Source organism: Meriones unguiculatus, chromosome 4, assembly GCF_030254825.1.
Source record: "Meriones unguiculatus strain TT.TT164.6M chromosome 4, Bangor_MerUng_6.1, whole genome shotgun sequence".
In the NCBI taxonomy this organism is placed as follows: domain Eukaryota; kingdom Metazoa; phylum Chordata; class Mammalia; order Rodentia; family Muridae; genus Meriones; species Meriones unguiculatus.
The window spans coordinates 131142339-131160452 of record NC_083352.1 but is presented as its reverse complement, the minus strand read 5'-3'; the positions used below and the strand labels follow the sequence as shown (position 1 = coordinate 131160452).

General features: G+C 37.8%; 1 protein-coding gene across 4 annotated transcripts in view; it reads left to right on the top strand.

Annotated features, from left to right (window-relative positions):
- Xrn2 (5'-3' exoribonuclease 2) overlaps positions 1-18114 on the top strand; it is a 67571-nt gene that overhangs the window by 35964 nt on the left and 13493 nt on the right. For all 4 annotated transcript variants that reach the window (XM_060383127.1, XM_021646293.2, XM_060383128.1 and 1 more), the window contains 7 exons: positions 790-873; positions 2426-2523; positions 3095-3174; positions 5237-5293; positions 11456-11524; positions 11612-11743; positions 15266-15393. In XM_060383127.1, the coding sequence (XP_060239110.1) occupies positions 790-873; positions 2426-2523; positions 3095-3174; positions 5237-5293; positions 11456-11524; positions 11612-11743; positions 15266-15393 (648 nt within the window). The remainder of the gene's footprint in view (positions 1-789; positions 874-2425; positions 2524-3094; positions 3175-5236; positions 5294-11455; positions 11525-11611; positions 11744-15265; positions 15394-18114) is intronic.

The following is an 18114-nucleotide window of genomic DNA, read 5'->3' as shown; positions in this document are numbered from 1 at the left end:
TGAGAAAAGAATAGTAATTAGTAATTTTACTTTGGAAGATTTTTCATTTCTTAAAATTTTCAAATACAGTGGTTTAGAGTTATTCCTTTTAGAATTGTTTAGTTCTGCTTCACATTTGTTGCTATTTATCTTTAAGTTTTATTTGGCAAAAATGCTATTGTTTTCTGTATTCTAGCAGAACAAAGATATGCTTTTTTTTTAGTATTATAATAGATACTATATTAATGATAAGCTTCCTTGAAAATGATAACCATGGGATCAAGTAAAATAATGACTTTAATTGAGCACTCTCTGGGGGCCATTTCCAGCCTCCAAGTGAACAGTCTGTTCTGTTTCCCACTAAAAAGTTATTTAGGCAAGGCTCTAAAGGATGTTTGCATACAAATTAATCAGACTGAAATATAAACAGTGCTATGGAAGTTTGGAAGTTGAAGAGACTTCATGTAGTTCAGAAATAGAAATTTTGGGTATATTAGGTAAATAACCTTATTTTACAAAGAATCAGGAAGGACTAGGGGACAAGCTTAAACTCTAGAAAGATGAGCTCTTGGTTGCCTGAGGACATTAGTAAGGGGACAGGGTTGTAAGTATGAAAAATATGGGGACTTTTTGGTCATTACCACCACATATGAAAATATTTGCATTTGAGTTTTGGCTATGTGACAAAATAGAGCTCAATACCAAATGTCTTTGTGTCAGCGGAGACACTTTACTAGAACGTTCGTTTGAACCAATGAAAGTCTGAAATGGGTTATTTCTAATAGTCAGGTGGTGCGTTGTCTTCCCCAGGTGTTGCTCTGTTGCCATTTGTGGATGAGCGAAGGCTGCGAGCTGCCCTAGAGGAGGTGTACCCAGACCTCACTCCAGAAGAGAGTAAGAGCCACACTGCACTTGCTCAGTGCTGAGTCTGTCCAGCCTGGGCTTCAGTTCTCTATAAAATTAGACTTTTTCTACTTGTCACATTACTGATACAGGAGGCATAAATTATTGATTTACTTCTTGATAACAGACATTAACTTTGCTTCTTAATCAGTTATCTGTAAATTGAGTACTAAGTAATTGTAATTTTTAATCCGAAAGTATTTTCTGAATTTATTAAAGACTGATGTTCAACTGGGTTTTGAGGGGGCTAAGGCAGGAGGATTGTTAAAAGTTTAAGTTCAGCTTGGGCTACAGTATGAGATCCTCAGAAAAAAAGTTATGCTTCAAGAATATCTCTTGAGGTATTGCAAGCAAGTGGATGTAGGAAACATGCAGATATTGTGTCTGACAATGTATATTTCAAGCCCAAACAAGTGAAAACAGATGAAGATAGTCACTTCAAACTGATTAAAGAACAGTCATCAAGAGCATGCTAATATTCTAAATCCTGAACACAAGTGAATCCATTTTGATAAAACAAGTACTGCTAGAGATAATATCACAAACTCGAGCAATTGACAAGTACTCAACAAATATCTGCATTAAATGACATCCCAGATGAAATTGACTGAGCAGATAATTTATAGAACATTCATCCCAGAGTACACACATTTCTTAGACCACAAAACTATCTCTGAAATAAATCATATAATAGGACATAAACCAAGTTTTAGCAAATAGAGGAAAATGGGAATAATTCCTTATATTCTCTGATCTTGCAGGAATAAGACTATAAATCAACAGTGAGAGAAACCCTAGAGCATCCACACACTGTGGAGATTAAACAAGACACTACAGAACAATGACTGGTCCTTGAAGAAACTAAGAAGGAAATAAACATTCCTAGGTTAATTAAAAAAAGAAAGAATACCCTTTGACTTTTGATTCTTAATGACATGCCCCACAAAAATACTCCTGCCTCTCACAAAGGCATTACTCATTTTCTCCATCTGCCTTCTTCCTATTATCATTCAAAGGATTAACTTTTCTTGAAAGAGTTGGGTAAAACAAGCATTTACTCCTAGAGGACTAACTTGAAACTTATTTTGCATTAAAAGTAGCATTTTATGACTAAGGAAGAGTATTTAGATTGTGAAATCATGAAGCTGAACTCAGTTTTGAAAATTTTAGTATCAGTATAACAGGTTTAAGAAATTTGTTTCATATTTGTCGTGATGTGGTTTGTATTTCTTTAGAGAATGTTATATCTTTTACAAGAAGTCAGCTACTTTATAACTAAGAAAGTCTTGTCCTTTATCTTGCAATGTATCCAATTATGACTCATCAATGACCTTTTTTTAAGAGTTACTCATTGTTGAAAACTCATTTCAGAATATTATTGCTTCCATAGAAGCACACATGACACATTTAAGCTTGTCACTTATATTTTGTAAACACTGTGCTGGAATTAGTTTCAGAAGGTGCTTTTCTTTGTTACAGCTTTATAAAAATAGGTCTTATTAGATATAATTGCTTGACTGTGGTCTTATGCTTTTTTATTTAGACAGGAGAAATAGTCTTGGAGGTGATGTTTTGTTTGTGGGAAAACTTCATCCATTGCATGACTTCATTTTGGAGCTTTATCAGACAGGTTCCACAGAGGTACAGTATACAATTTATTTAATAATTAGGAATACATACATGCTGTATGTGTGTGTGTGTGTGGCATTTAATTTACTCTTTTTTTAAGTATAAAATTTTGTGACACTGAATGTATTTATACTGTTGTACATGTAGCACCATTGTGTGTCTGTAGAACTTTTCATTTACCCACATAGACAATATTAAACATCTTCCCATTCTGTGATTCCCAGAGTCAAGTATTTATCTTTCTCTATGAGTCTGATTATTCTTGGTACCTTGTATAACTGGATTCAAACACTGTGAAAATCCTTATTGTCTGTCTCATTTCACGTGGCATATGAAAGTTCATCCATGTTGTAGGCATTACCAAAATGTCATTTCTTTATACGAATGATTAATTTTCAATAGGAAGCAAATGCCACACTTTATCAGTTCACCTGCTGATAGATCCTTGGTTTGTTTTTTGTCTGTCACCCATTAGTGGTTTTGAATAATAGTCCTCAGAACTTGCATGAAGGTGCACAAGTCTCCACTGTGCCCTCATGTTCCATTCATTCAGTTTTTATTATAAGAATGCATTTTTTCACAGCCCATAGATGTGCCACCTGAATTGTGTCACGGGATTCAAGGAAAGTTTTCTTTGGATGAAGAAGCCATTCTTCCAGATCAGTAAGTATCCACTTGAATATCATCGTGACAACTAGAAGGAAGCTTAGTCTGCTTTTCCTTTTTGCCTGCTGTCTTATATTCTAGTAATAGTGTGAAAATTATACCTAAAACAAAATTCCGCTAGACTAAAATAAGGACATGGATTCCAAAGCCGAGTTCTATCATCTAACAGCTTTGCTGCCTTCTGTGGGCCTCTCTGGGTTCCTGATACTAAGGTACCTGCACAGTCAGAGCTGGTGTCATATCACTGCTATTTCAGTGTCACTTGTTTTTTCCCTTCTTTTCTTTAATACACAGTGTTTTCAGAGGCAAAATATATAAGAAGCAGATGACTGAAATAAATAAGCCAGATGTTTAGATTTAAAAAAATGTAACAGTGATAGTGTTGATTTTAAAATTGTATTGTAGTTTATGTCTTAACCTGGCTAGCATCCAAATAATTGAGACTGAACTAGTATATTTATTTAACAAGCTTTACAGCACAACTGGGTAGTATTAACATATTTTAACTCTCTAAGCTAATGTGGCTACCTTCCAGCTGAAATCTCTGAGATACTTGGGTTTTATGGATTTCTCAGCTCCAGCTGCTCTCTCATGAGGACCTCTCATCCTCTCTCCTGGACCTCTCCCTGTGAATCCCTACTGCCTTTCTCTTCTTCTCCCCTAGCTGACAGAAAGTCAAGTCATATTGTTTCCCCTGTTTAGTCATTTGTTGGCTAGTAAGCTTCTTTATTGACATATCCGTCAACAGTTGGGGAGCAATGTTTACATAACATTGAATCAGATTCTCAGAACAAAGATTGTAACCAGATATGGGGGTACAGAACAATGCACAATAACATGACTGCAAGTGATAACTCTCGATTGATTGGTTTGGTTTTGTAAAATAGTTGTTTTACATTGAGATAGTATTTATGCTAATTTAGTATTTTAAAAATGAATAGACACTTAGAGCCCACATAAAAGTACTTTGAGATCCTTCATAATTTTTCCATCTGGTGCGTGTACCCACTGTGTGCATATGTTCGCTTGTGTAGAAAGTCAGCAGCTATATTGGATGCCTTTCTCATTTACCCTTTTTTTATTTTCCTTTTCTCTTTTGAATCACGGTCTCTCTTGATCCTTGAGCTAGCATACACTGTTTGGCCAGCAAGTACCTGGGATCCTTCTCTATCTTCTCTATCCTAGTATGACAAGGATGGTTGCCATGTTATGTTTAAAAACATGGTGCTGGGAATTAGTGCTCAGGCCTAAATGCTTGCATAGCAGTTTACTGACTGAATCATTTCCCCAGCCCCACTGCATAATTTTTATGACTGTAAACGAATTCTGAGACCAGAGTTTTTAGATAGCTACTCAGGGCACATATTGAGGAGGGTTCTTACTAGTCGTAGAGTGTGTTATTTCAGAGCAAGGATGTTTCAGAGTGGCAACAATGTAGCATCATCACAGTGAGTAGTAGTTTGTGAATCTCTTGATACTAGGTCCTTGAGACATTGTCATATCTTTTTTGTCAATCTGCTTATTAACCTTTTGTGGTTTACAGTTGTATTTTTCTGGTTTTAGTGAGATTAAGTATTTTACAGTTAGTGACTATTTGGCCTTCTTTTTTTTAAATAATTTTTCTTTTTAATCATGTGAATTCTTGTCTATATGTGGAGAAGTGTATGTGAGTACACATAGTTTTGGAGACCAGAAGGCATCAGAGTACTCTAGAGGTGGCATTATAGGAGGTTGTGAGCCTTCTGACCTGGATGCTGACGACTAAACTTGAGTTCTTTAGAAGAGCTGTATTTATTTATTTATTTTTAAATCTCTTCTGACCCTTTGGATTAATTGGGGAAGAGGGAATGTGTTTTGTTGTTCTGTTTTATGAGTTCTAATATAAACCCTTTGCCCATGATTGTTTTATATTTTAACAATAAGCAGAATCATCTTTATATGGTTTTTGTTAGTGCATTTTAATGATTTATTTTTTTTTAAAAGCCTGACAAAATAGCATGTCTTACTTGCCCACAGAGTGTCAGTGCGCACACAGGTGATTTTTCTTGTTTTCCTTTAGAACAGTATGTTCCCCCGTGCCCATGTTACGGGACCTGACACAGAACACTGCAGTCAGGTAAGTTTTCTAGAATTCAGAGTATTAGTTCAGGGTACAGCTTAGAATTTACAAGTGAATTTTAACCGATCTCTAATTTACAAGGAAATGGCAGTGTTAATTTACCAGTTCTTTCAGATTGAGAGTCCTTGTGTTGCAGACCTCAGAGCAGAGCCTCTTGACTTTAAATTATGTATATTGTTACGGTGACTGATTTAACAAGCATGCTTATCTGTTTTCTGGTTTCCCCTGACAACCTCTGATTCTCTCAGGATTAGGAAAGTGGGAGATGGAAATGGAGGTTGTGGGTAGCATGTCATATAGAAGCAGACAGACCTTTATGCCCAGTGGCTCACATTGTTTCACTCGTAATTATTGCTATAATTGTGGTCCTGCAGAATTAAAAATAAAAATATTATGTAATATATTTTACTTAAGGTTAACTTGAAATTTTATCCCTCACTTTAGCATCTTCCATTGGGTTAAAAAAAAAAGGAAAAAAAAAAGGAATGTAGCTATTACAAATAAAAGTCAGCATACTGCTTCTCTCTGTGATATAATTGCAAATATTGGTGCCAGAATTTATGCTGTTATTTTTTGGCAGTGTTTAGGCAAGACTAAAGCAAACATATTTAAGAATTTGGTAAATGCTTGATAATTCTAAGTCTTTCTGACCCATTGTTAAAATTGCTCATACTTTTGGGAAATACTTTAGATTTTATTTAAATTTCTCATTTGCAAAATATTACTAGTTTATTTCCTGGCTTAGATGGACTTAGTAGCTAATTTCCATTCTAGAAGGGCTTATTTTTTATATATATTTTGCTGTTCATCTTTATACAGTTTGTTCTGAGTCTGTGTCTTTTGTTAAGGGTGAAGTGCAGACTTTAAAGCCCTGCTTATAAGCCCATCTCAAACAATCTGGCTCTGCCGCATGAAGTGTGGACGCTGCATTAACTTGTGTCTCTGCCTCACGCAGATACTTCACGCCAGTTAATTACACCAGTTTTCTTTTTGAATTGTCACATTTTTGTGTGTATTCCTTGGGTTTCCTGCATTTTTCAGAGGCCTTTCTGCCTAGCCCTCTAGTAATACTTAATTCTGTTCAAGCGTCTACTTAGGATAAAGAAGTTTGCCCAGAAGAGAGTTACAGATCAGTGAACAAGTCTTGGAGTATTTTGGGGTGATAGATGCTGCTGCTTCTGGTGATGGGGGTAGTTAACTGTTTCTGAACGTGAAGGGCCCTGTAATGTTTGATACAAATGTGTTTACTGTGCTCATTGAGTTTACAAAACAAATTCAAGGTCTAGGTGCAGCTATACATTGAAAGTGTAACTTCAAACATGAAATTTTTTGAGTTAATTTTAAAAAATTTGTGGAAAACTCAAGCTAATTTTTATATTACAGTGTAATTTTTAGCATATTTTTTAAGAGATGATGTTGAGGCCAAGATTCAGTTTTCTGCAATGGTGTGCGTAAATGTGCAAATTGTTTTTTCCAATTACATTTGTTTGATGAATGAAGATCAAAAAAATAGAACCTTTTAAGTCATTTATTTATTTGTTTGTTTTTCGAGACACGGTTTCTCTGTGTAGTCTTGGCCTTCCTGGACTCACTTTGTAGACCAGGCTGGCCTCTTCCTCCTTGAGTGTCCAGCTACCTAGTTATTTATTTTGGCTCTTCATATTTTCCCTCAGCCAGTGTCTCCTTCAATTCTTGAGAAATTCTTTCCTCAGATTGACTTGGATTAGTTCCTGTCATATTTGATCTTGAGTTTTAAGAAAGTGTATTATTTCACAAGTTAGTGTTTATAAAAAAGACTAAGCAAATCTCCCTGTATCTTGGGAGATCTTTTATTTCTTTCTTACTGATTTCCTAAGCCATTCAGTAGCTTAACTTTGAATATAATCGAGTGAGTTCTTTCCTTTAATTGCCCTCATTTTGGTTCTTTTTCACTATTTTCATTTGTTTGGCCATAGTATTCTTTTCTGTTAATTCCTTGCTGATTCTGAATATATAAAACATTCTATATATGACTTAATTATTTAAAAAAGTTTATCTTCCCAGTGTAGCAGCACACTTGGCTGTTCTTTTGGAGGGGCAGGAGGTGTGCAGACACACATTACATGTGTGCTTTCCAGGCCTATCATGATTTAGACTAGTAGTTCTCAACCTTCCTAATGCAGTGTCCTTTTAATACAGTTCCTCATGTTGCGGTGACCCGCAACCATAAAATTATTTTTTCTTGCTACTACATAACTGTGAATTTGCTACAGTTATAAATCATAATGTGGATATTTGATACCAATGAATAGGTCATTTGTCCCCCAAAGCGAGTTGTAACCTACAGGTTGAGAGAACTGCTGAATTAGAAGAACCTTGGCTCTGTGGCCTGAATCTCTTCTTTCTCAAGGTTACCTCCTTGCCATTCTGCCTGGTCCTTTCAGAATTACTTTGACCTTTATTTCTTTCTTTCAGTGCTTGAAATGCTCTTTTCTTCTTTATCTGCCTGTCTGTGACTAGCCTCCATTGCCTTTTTTTTTTTTTTTTGACTTGTTTTCTGTTAAAATGTAGAGCTTGTGTAAATTTCATATATTACATTTTCAGCATGGCATTTTTTTTTCGTCAAAGAGGTTTGTTTCTCAAACGTAACTCTAATCACCTTTGAATAAATGAGTCAAAGAATAGAATATTTCACCTCTTCAGGAAGGTGTTTTTTTTTTTTTTAAATTGTATTGGTGTAAATGGAATTTTAAATGTAATGATTACCACAGTATTTATAAAGCTCACAGCTGTCACATAGGTAATTCTGAATCACAAGCCTGAAGGAAGTGGAATACACACACTCAACAGCAGATTTGATGGTGGAAAACACTTGGGAGGGTTTAGCTGCCACTGCCTACAATCCTATGTAGGACACTAACTAGTTAACCTCTCGTGATAGAATGTCACAGTTCTACAAACTCTTTAAGTGGTTTAAAATGTCAGGTTTATGAATTGGTAAAACTTTTGCCAGAGCATTTACATTGGCATGCTGGTTTGGCATTCAGTATAGAGGGGAAAAGGTAGAGGAAAAGTGCAGCCTGCTATTGGGAGTTTTCTCCCTGCTTTGAAAAGCAAGCAACCATTCTCAAACAGTAATGTTGAAATAACATGTCAGAATAATTCTTTTTTTGTCTTAAAAATTGTTATTAGGCATGCAGGTTCATGGTACACACACACGTGCACACACACATATACAGAGAAAGAGAGAGAGAGCATGAGAGAGCATGTGGCTGTCACAGGATAGCTTTGTGGAGTTGGCTCTTTCCTTCCTCTTTTATGAGGGTTCTAGAGATTAAATTCAGGTTGCCAGGCTTGTGCAGTAAGTGTCTTTACCCTCTGTACTGTCTCGACAGCTCCTCATAATAAATCTTTTTTTAATATAATTTTTTATTTAATACAGTTTATTCACTTTCTATCCCAGCTGTAGCCCTATCCTCATGCCCTCCAAATCCTGTTCTCCCTCTCCCTCCCTCATCTCCTTTCCCAGTCCATTGATAGGGGAGGACCTCCTCCCCTTCGCTCTGAGGCCTATCAGGTCTCATCAGGAGTGGCTGCATTGTCTTCCTCTGTGGCTTGGTATCTGCTCCCCACTCAGGGGGAGGTGATCAAAGAGCAGGCCAATCAGTTCATGTCAGAGACAGTCCCTGTTCCCCTTACTAGGTATCCCACTTGGATACTGAGCTGCCGTGGGCTACATTTGTGCAGGCATTCTAGGTTATCTCCATGAATGGTCCTTGGTTGGAGTAGCAGTCTCAGGAAAGACTCCTAGGCCCAGATTTTTCTCCTTGTGGAGCTACAGACCCTTCCAGGTCGTTCTGATCTCCCCTCTTCTTTCATAAGATTCCCTGCACTCTGCCCAAAGTTTGGCTATGAGTCTCAGCATTTACTTTAATACCCTGCTGGGTAGAGTCTTTCAGAGACCCTTTCTGGTAGGCTCCTGTCTTGTTTCTTGTTTTCACCTTCTTCCAATGCCTATCCCGTTTGCATTTCTGAATGAAGATTGAGCATCTTACCCAAGATCCTTCTTCTTGATAGCTTCTTTAGGTGTACAGATTTTAGTTTGATTATTCTATATTATATATCTAATATCCACTTATGAGTATGAGTATATACCCTGTGTGTCTTTCTGCTTCTGGGATCCCTCACTCAGGATGATCTTTTCTAGTTCCCACCATTTGCCTGCAAAATTCATGACTTCCTTGTTTTTAATAGCTGAATAGTATTCCTTGTGTAAATGTACCACAATTTCTGTATCCATTCCTCAACTGAGGGACATCTGGGTTGTTTCCAGCTTCTGGCTATTACCAATAAAGCTGCTATGAACATGGTTGAGCAAATGGCCTTGTATTTGAGCACCTTTTGGATATATGCCTAGGAGTGGTATATAACTGGATCTTGAGGTAGTACTATTCCTAATTGTCTAAGAAAGTGCCAGATTGATTTCCAAAGTAATTGTACAAGTTTACATTTCCACCAGCAATGGAGGAGGGTTTCTCTTTCTTCACATCCTCTCCAGCATGTGTTGTCCCTTCAGTTTTTGATCTTAGCCATTCTGATGGGTGTAAGGTGAAATCTTAGGGTCGTTTTGATTTGCATTTCCCTGATGACTAAGGACTTTGAACATTTCTTTAAGTGTTTCTCTGCCATTTGATATTCCTCTGTTAAGAATTCTCTGTTTATCTCTGTACCCCATTTTTTAACTGGATTACTTGATTTGTTGCTTTTTAACAGCTTGAGTTCTTTATATATTCTGGATATTAGCCCTCTGTCAGATATAGGGTAGCTCTGGGCTGGTGACTTGAGCGCTGGCCAGGACCCAGGAACTCTTCTGGGGTTTAGCTGGGTGACCTGAACCTGATTGGTTCCCACACCGTGGGGTTTCCTCTCACCTGGGAAACACAATTGCTGGTGTTTCAGGGCCCAGAATTCCGTCTGTTGGTCACTGTGCCGTCCCTGCTGTGCAGCTGGTCAGAAACAGTGTCCTCCTGGTGCTGCCATCTTGGATCCTTGTTAACAATTTTTTTTAAAAAACCTGTGTCCTGAGGATTTCATATTTTTGGATGAGCGTTGGTTCTTTAACAAGTTGTAATTCTCAAATTCAGATTATAACTTACAACATGGTGAATTAGAAATGTCATAAGCATCGTAAGTAAACTCTTAGAAATAGCCATTGCTGAGTCAGAAGGCAGAATTGGACATATACCTAACAATTTGGGGGCTAGATAATAAATAATTACCACTACCAGATAGGAATTTGATTGAGCTACTCAGTATAGTTTTAAGTGTTAACCAAGATTTTTAAAGCAGGGTGTATGACTTCAGCTATGATGTTTAGTGAGGCTCTTAATGTTTGTTTCCCTTCGTAAGTTGCTGTCTTAGGGTTTTTATAGCTGTGATGAAATACCATGATCAAAACAACTTTGGGAGAAAAAGGTTTATTCAGCTTACACTTCTGTATCACTGTTCATTATCAATGGAAGTCAGGACAGGAATTTAAGAAGGGCAGGAGCCTAGGAGCAGGAACTGATGTGGAGGCTATTGAGGAGTGTTGCTTTCTGGCTTGCTCAGCTGGCTTTCTTATATAACCCAGGACCACCAACTCAGTAGTGGTACCACCCACAGTGAGCTGGGTCTCCCCTTATCAATCACTAATTAAGAAAATGCCTATAGGCAAGCCAGAGCTTATGGCGGCATTTCCTTAATTGAGGTTCTTTCCTCTCAGATGACTTTAGCATGTGTCAACTTGTTATAAAACTGTTCAGAACAGTTGCTTAGCTATTTGTGTACACATTTAATTTTTATATTTTGTTATAAACTTTCTCAGCTTTTCCAGTATTGTACTGGGAATACTTAAGAATTGGGATAATGTCTTATTATTTTTCTGTGATCATTTACAGTTATCTAGAACCTGGCTCTTTCTATAGAGAAAGTTACCTGAAGACAATGCAATAGAGATCAGAGGTAGTTTGGTAAGGAAGATATTTAACCATTTGACAAAATCATTGTCTAAGATAATATTTTGGACGGTTTTGAATTTCAGTTATTCTGCTTAGATATCTTTGTTTAGTATCTTTGCTACTTTGAAAATTAAAATCGTAACACCATCAGATCATTAAAATTTTCATTGTTCTCTTCCAGTATTAATTTTAAAGATCCACAGTTTGCTGAAGATTATGTTTTTAAAGCTGTAATGCTTCCAGGAGCAAGGTAACAACAGTAAATTACGTACCTAGTTGTGTGCTTTGTGACAGCAAGCATCTCTGTATCCTAAATAGTGTATTTTCAAATGATCAGGAAGCCAGCAGCAGTTCTGAAACCTGGTGACTGGGAAAAATCCAGCAATGGGCGGCAGTGGAAACCCCAGCTTGGCTTTAACCGGGACCGGCGACCTGTTCACCTGGACCAGGCAGCTTTTAGAACTTTAGGGTGAGTTTTGTGATTCTAGTTTGTATCTTGTACTTTTTCCCTCCTGAGTCATTCCATAAATAAGTCTTTCTGCCACAGATATCTAAGAGATTATACAGTACAACTACTTTGTATCTATATTAGTGATTTTGATAGTCTACTCCTTTTCTTTTTCTTCTTCCCCTTCCTCTTCCCATCTGTCTGTCTGCTAGCCTACCTGCCAGCTGCTGCTGCTGTTGCTGCTGCTGCTGCTGCTTCTTCATCTTCATCTTCATCTTCTTCCTATCTCTCTCTCTCTCTCTCTCTCTCTCTCTCTCTTCCCCCTTTCTCCCCTGCTTCCCTCCTCTCTGTCTCTCAACAGGATCTCTGTGTAGGCCTGGCTGGCCTGAAACCGCCTATGGGTAGGCTAAACTAGCCTCAAACTCACAGAGATCTGCTTGCCTTTGTCTCAGAGCACTAAGGATTAACTTTTCTTCATTTTAGATATTCACTTTTATATTTCTGTATGTATTGCACTATATGTTCCATGAAGAGTTTATTCTCTTAATGGATGTTTTTTCTAGTTTTCTAACAGACAAGGGGGGGGGGAATCCAAGATGGCGGCCACCAGTGTGTACCTGAAATGCCAAAATTGGCAACTGTTTCATAGTAAAACAAATTGGACAAAAAGAAAGATTCACTGGTATAATGAAGGTGTCCACAGTGTAAGGGCAGACTCTAAGGGGTGCCATCTTTTAGAGTTTCAAATTCATTTAAAAGAAGAAAGTCTAAACTGAGAGGATTCCCTATTTCTCTAAAGAACTTACCTACATAGTTCTTTCCCTGGGATCTAAAGACAGATAATGAAACAGCTGGTTTCAAGGGGACTATGCTGACTCTGGCTGGTAGAACAAATTTGCTGTTATTTTATTTATAGATATGATAGATGAAAGACTGATTGGAGTGTAAATTTTGCCCTAGTTTCTGAGAGCAACTAACTACCAGCATAGTAAGGGGGTTTGAGGGTTTAGAGTCAGCAAGGAATCCGTGAAATGCATTTGTATCAGGCTGTGAAGATGAAGCCTATGTTGCCATGCACACTATGGGATGTTAGAGATGCCAGGACCAGAGGGACTTCTACCAGTGAGCAGCTGTCATCAGGAGGGGGAACCAGCGTACTAAAGTAGGTCTATATGATGCAGGTGGAAGAGCTAAAAGGGCTGGAGTCCTGTGCCTTTTGGAGTCTAGTCAAATTGATCACTAGCCCCAGATGTTAAACATGTAGTTGCCATGTCTATCCTGTTTGCCATTGGAAGGAAAAGACAAGGAACAGGACAGGAGCCTTTCACAAGTGGCCTCTGAAAGACTCTACCCATAAGGGTATCAAAGGAGATAGCCAAACTTTGAGCAGTGTGCAGGAAACCTTTTGGAAGAAGAGGGATTTAGAAAGACCTGGAGGGAACAGAAACAAGAACAGAGCCAATAAACCTGGACCCAGGGGGACCTACAGAGACTAATACTCCAACCATGGACTATGCATGGCAATGACCTAGAATGCCTAGTAGAGGAAGCTCATAGGCTGCTCCATTTCCAAGTGGGTTCCCTAGTAGGGGGGCAGGTGCTGTCTCTGATATGAACTTAGTGGCTAGCTCTTTGATCACCTCCCCATCTGGGGTGCAGCCTTACTAGGCCACAGAGGAAGATGATTCAGCCTTGATGAAACCTGATAAGCTAGGGTCAGATAGAAGGAGAGGAGATCCTTTCCTATTAGTGGAATAGGGGAGGGGCATTGGGAGAAAAAAAGAGAGGGTGAGTGTGACTAAAGGGAAACAAGGAAGGGGGCTATAGCCAGGATACAAAGTGAATAAAGTGTAACAAATAAAATTAATTAAAAATAATCATGGAGTTGCAAAATAAAAAAAAAAAACATAAAGGAATGAAATACTGTCTTTTTACTGGTGAGAAGCTTTGAATTTGTCATGCATCACTACAACAGAGTATCTTTATGAAGTGTTAACCATTACATCAATACACAAAGACTCTCTAGGCTTTTGGATTTTTGTTTATCTATGCTTGAAAGGTAATATCTCGTTGTTTGACTTGACATTTTTCTGCCAGCTAAGAAAATGTTTATTTAATCATATGTATTTCCTTTATAAATTTGTGGGTTTTTTCCCCCCAGACAGGGTTTCTCTGTGTAGCCTTGGCTATCATACACTCACTTTGTAGACCAGGCTGGCCTCAAACTCACAGGGATCCTGCCTCTTCCTCCTTGAGTGCTGGGATTGCAGTTGTGTACCACCATGTCTGGCTTGTGGTTTTTATCTTTGACCTTTATTAGCTATTGAATTGTCTTTTTTCCTAGTTATAGAAGAAACTGTGTTTAGAGGACTTTGAAACAGTGAAATTAAGGCTAGGATAAAAAGAATGATGGGTGTGGTAGCATATGCCTATGCCTATAATATCTGCAAGGCTGAGGCAAGATTACAAGTTGGAATCCAACCTAGGCTACAAAGTGAGACTCTGTCTCCAAAAAAGAAAAACAAAACAAAACCAACAAAAATACTTGCTGGAGGAAATGTTAATAACCCATAATTCAGGAATTAAAATAACTCATTAACAGGTATTTTTTTCTATTTATGACACATCTAAAGATTGAAAAGGTAATTTAGGCAGCATATAATTATATATATTTAAAAATGTGGCTTAGAGGTTAAGAGTAAAATACAGTCTTTTTTTTTGAAGTTTCTTCCTAAACTTATAAAAGTTACTATCCCACTCTGCATCTCAGTGTACTCATGTGTGAAGTGGACAGTGGTTGCACCTGCCTTATGAAGTGCCGGTAGCTTCACAGTGTACATGTGACGATGTACAAGTCAGCTGATCCTGCCACTGTTTGGAAACTTCATTTTTATAATAATAAAAGAAACAGCTTTAGAATAGACTCAGTTTTGCATCTTTCTTAGTCTTTTAGAATGAAGTTCTTTTAGAAAGAAGAACACTGACGTTCTTGTAAGAGTTCTGAGCTTCAAAGACGTTTTTAAATCTAAATTCTTATTACTTGGAGCTTACCTTGAAAATAGTTTAAAGGAACATAGCTGTACACCTTGTTTATCAAAATCTGTAATGTTAGCATTAAATGAGAGAAAAGGTTTAGTAAAATATGAGACATTACCATAGTGAAGTAGTCTATAGATTTCATGCTATAATTATTAAGAGTAAAGAAAGCCACAGGGTAGTGTTTGATATGGTAGATTAAAACAGCAAATATAGAATAGTGATTAGTAGTGACTTCAGCAGAACAGATCCTTAAGGAAGAAAGCGAACCCATAACAAAAAAGATTTGTTGCCTTTTACCTAAGTAATGAAATGCTTAGAGGATTATGACATCTTACTGTCACCATTGTGTACTGTTTTGAACTTTAATCACAACTCTTATTTTTATATTAATCAGGTCTGACAATAAGTAGGAAACACTAGTGTTTGATGTGTCATCTTAATGTATTAATATATTTCTGTATGTGGCTCTCAATGTTTTTTCTTATGTGAGGGTCTCTTTTACAGCCATGTTATGCCAAGAGGCTCGGGGACTGGTGTTTACAGCAACACTGCACCACCACCTGCCAATTACCAGGGGAATGTATACAGGCCACTGTTGAGAGGGCAAGCTCAGATTCCAAAACTTATGTCAAGTAAGTTTTTACTGATTGGTTGTTTTATATTCTAAATGCACTATGTCAGCAAAGGCTGGTTTCCTTCTCATCCTCACTGCCAAAAGATTGGTTGTTTTCATGTAGAGAGAATTAAACATTGTTAAAAGATTTGTAAAAGAACACTTTGTGAAAAATCTTTCAAATACTTTCTTTCTTGTTTCTTTCTTTCTTGTTTCTGAGTTAAGGTAAACTGAATTTCTTTCTTTTGTTTATTTATAAACTTATTTCTGAGTAACCTATGCAGAAAGAGGTATAGGTAATCGATTGCTGTTTAACCATTGATACAAGTATTTAAACAGTTAGATAGGTTCATTAGATAGGAAGTAGTAATTACTTAGATGCTGAAAGACAAAGTGTTCCTGTCTTGGTCCACATTATATGTTAGTTCTCCCGAACATGAAGCCAGGCATTGCTTCAGGTAGTAATAGCTCTCATGTGAGAGAACCTTGGCTTTTCTTTTACTCCTCAAAACCAGTTTAATAAAAGGTTTATAATGTTAAACACAGAAGAAAAATATGATATTTTGATTACCATAATAAGGGTTAGAAATAGTTGAGTGCTGTGCATGCTAGGTTTACCAGTGATTTTAATTTTATTCCCACTTAATGTTATTTTTGAGCTCCATGGCTGTGCCTATTCGTTATGAAAATACAGATCATGTGCTAGGTTCTCTAAACTATCTTCATAAAGTCCTTACTATTTCATTCCTGGTTATCTGTTTGCTATTCAACCAGACAAGGGCAGCATGGGGGAGAAGAAACATTTGTTAAGTCTGAGGTACATTAACACTTAAGATCTGTTTTTTAATATTTGTAATATTTTATAAAATTAAATTTCAAAAGAAGGATGAGAGCTAGGGGTGTGCCCAGCAGTGGATCTCTTGTCTTGCTGGTCAGTGTCCTTTGTTTGACCTCTGCTACCACCTGGAATAAGAAGAATGCTGCTCTAGTGCAGAGGACTCACAGAAATCTTTTAAACCTCTTCCTGTTCCCCTTCGCTTCTCTTCCCTTCCTGCTTTCCATCTCAATTGTTTTGTTATTATTGTTGGTTTATTTTTGAGGTAAGGTTTTGTTTGCCAGTATGTAGCTCTGGTTGGCCTCAGACTTACAGAAATTCTGCTTTAGCATTCTGAGTGCTGGAACAATTGGCTTGATCTACCACAGCAGACTTAAGCCACTCTTTCTCGATCCAGATTGTATCTTACTACTATATACTGTGGAGCCAGGCATTGCTTTAGGTGTGCTATGTAGTTATTAAAGTGCCAGGTAAAGTGGGTGATTGTTAGGTGGTGTCTGTGCTCCAAGCCTATGACAGTTTTAACGCAAGTTGACACACCATTTTCTAACTTGAAGCACAGATTTTCTGGACATAGTACATAAGAAGAAATGGGTTCTGAAGCTCTTACTCTCTCAGGGCCCACTTGTTATCCGGTACACTGTCTGATAGTGTGACTTTGCTGTGTTGTATGACTTTCTGAAATTGAATCAACATCATGACTCACTTCCAGGCAAACTCTGTATCTCAACACTTTTTTTTTTAAGATTTATTTTTATTTATGTGTGTTTGTGTGCATGTCATATGTATATGTATGCCACATGCATGTGTATGCCACACGTGTGCTGCAGAGACCAGAGAGTGAATCAGATCCCCTGGAACCGTAATTAACAGGTGGTTGTGAGTTATCGGACGTGAGTGCTAGGAATGAGTGCCCTTAAGTGCCGCCGCCTCTCCAGCGCCTCACTGTCTTCTCTGTGGCGCAGAGGGCAGAGCGCAGCCTGGGGAGACTGTAGAGCAGTTGCTTCTGATCTCAAGCAGGCGACACCTGTGAGTATTTCCTTATCTTTCTTATTGGTGCCTGCCTTGTGCAGTGGAGGGCTCCAATCATTCTGAAAGAGCCCATCTGTGCCCTGAGGTTTTGCTAGTAAGTAATGAGAGCATGTCCAGCTCATTTTCAAAACCAGATCTTTATTGACACATTCTTTATCAGTTCTCCTTTTCTTATGGCTCTTTACCATTTATTTCTGTCCATAATGGCACTACATAAGAATTGAGATGTAAAAATGCTAGTGCCAGTGTAGTCTTAGTTTAGCTACTGCTTCTTAGGGTGATAATTATCAGGATAATAATTACCTATTATTCTTAGGTATAGGCATTGTATATTCTTCCACAGGAATAAGGAGGTTTGAGCAGCAAAGGTAAAAGCATGTGCTCACAATTAAGCAGTTCCTTTCATCCCTTGTTAATGAAATGCCTATGGTGGGGTAACTTAAAAAGAAATTTTTTGTTGTTTTTGGTGGGGTTTGTTTTTGTTTTTTATTTGTTTATTTGTTTTAGAGACAGTTATGTAGCCCTGGCTGTCCTGGAACTTGCTCTGTAGAACAGGTTGTCTTCAAACTCACAGAGGTCCACCTGTCTCTGCCTCCCATGTGCTGAAATTAAAGGTGTGTGCTGCCATTACTGGGCCCAAAACAAGGATTTTATTTGTGCTCTTCATTCTGAAAGAGCAGGGTTGAAGGGCTTCATGCATTGCTGACCTTTTCATTGGCAGAGCCCTAAAGCAGCAGGGAACAGCACATAGCAAGAGATGGGGGATGCTTTCTCCCTTGACTTATAAAATTACCCAGGATTTAATCATGAGGGATCTACCCTGATGAGCCTAGCCTAACTCTATTCAACTCCCTTCCCCCCACCATCCTCTTT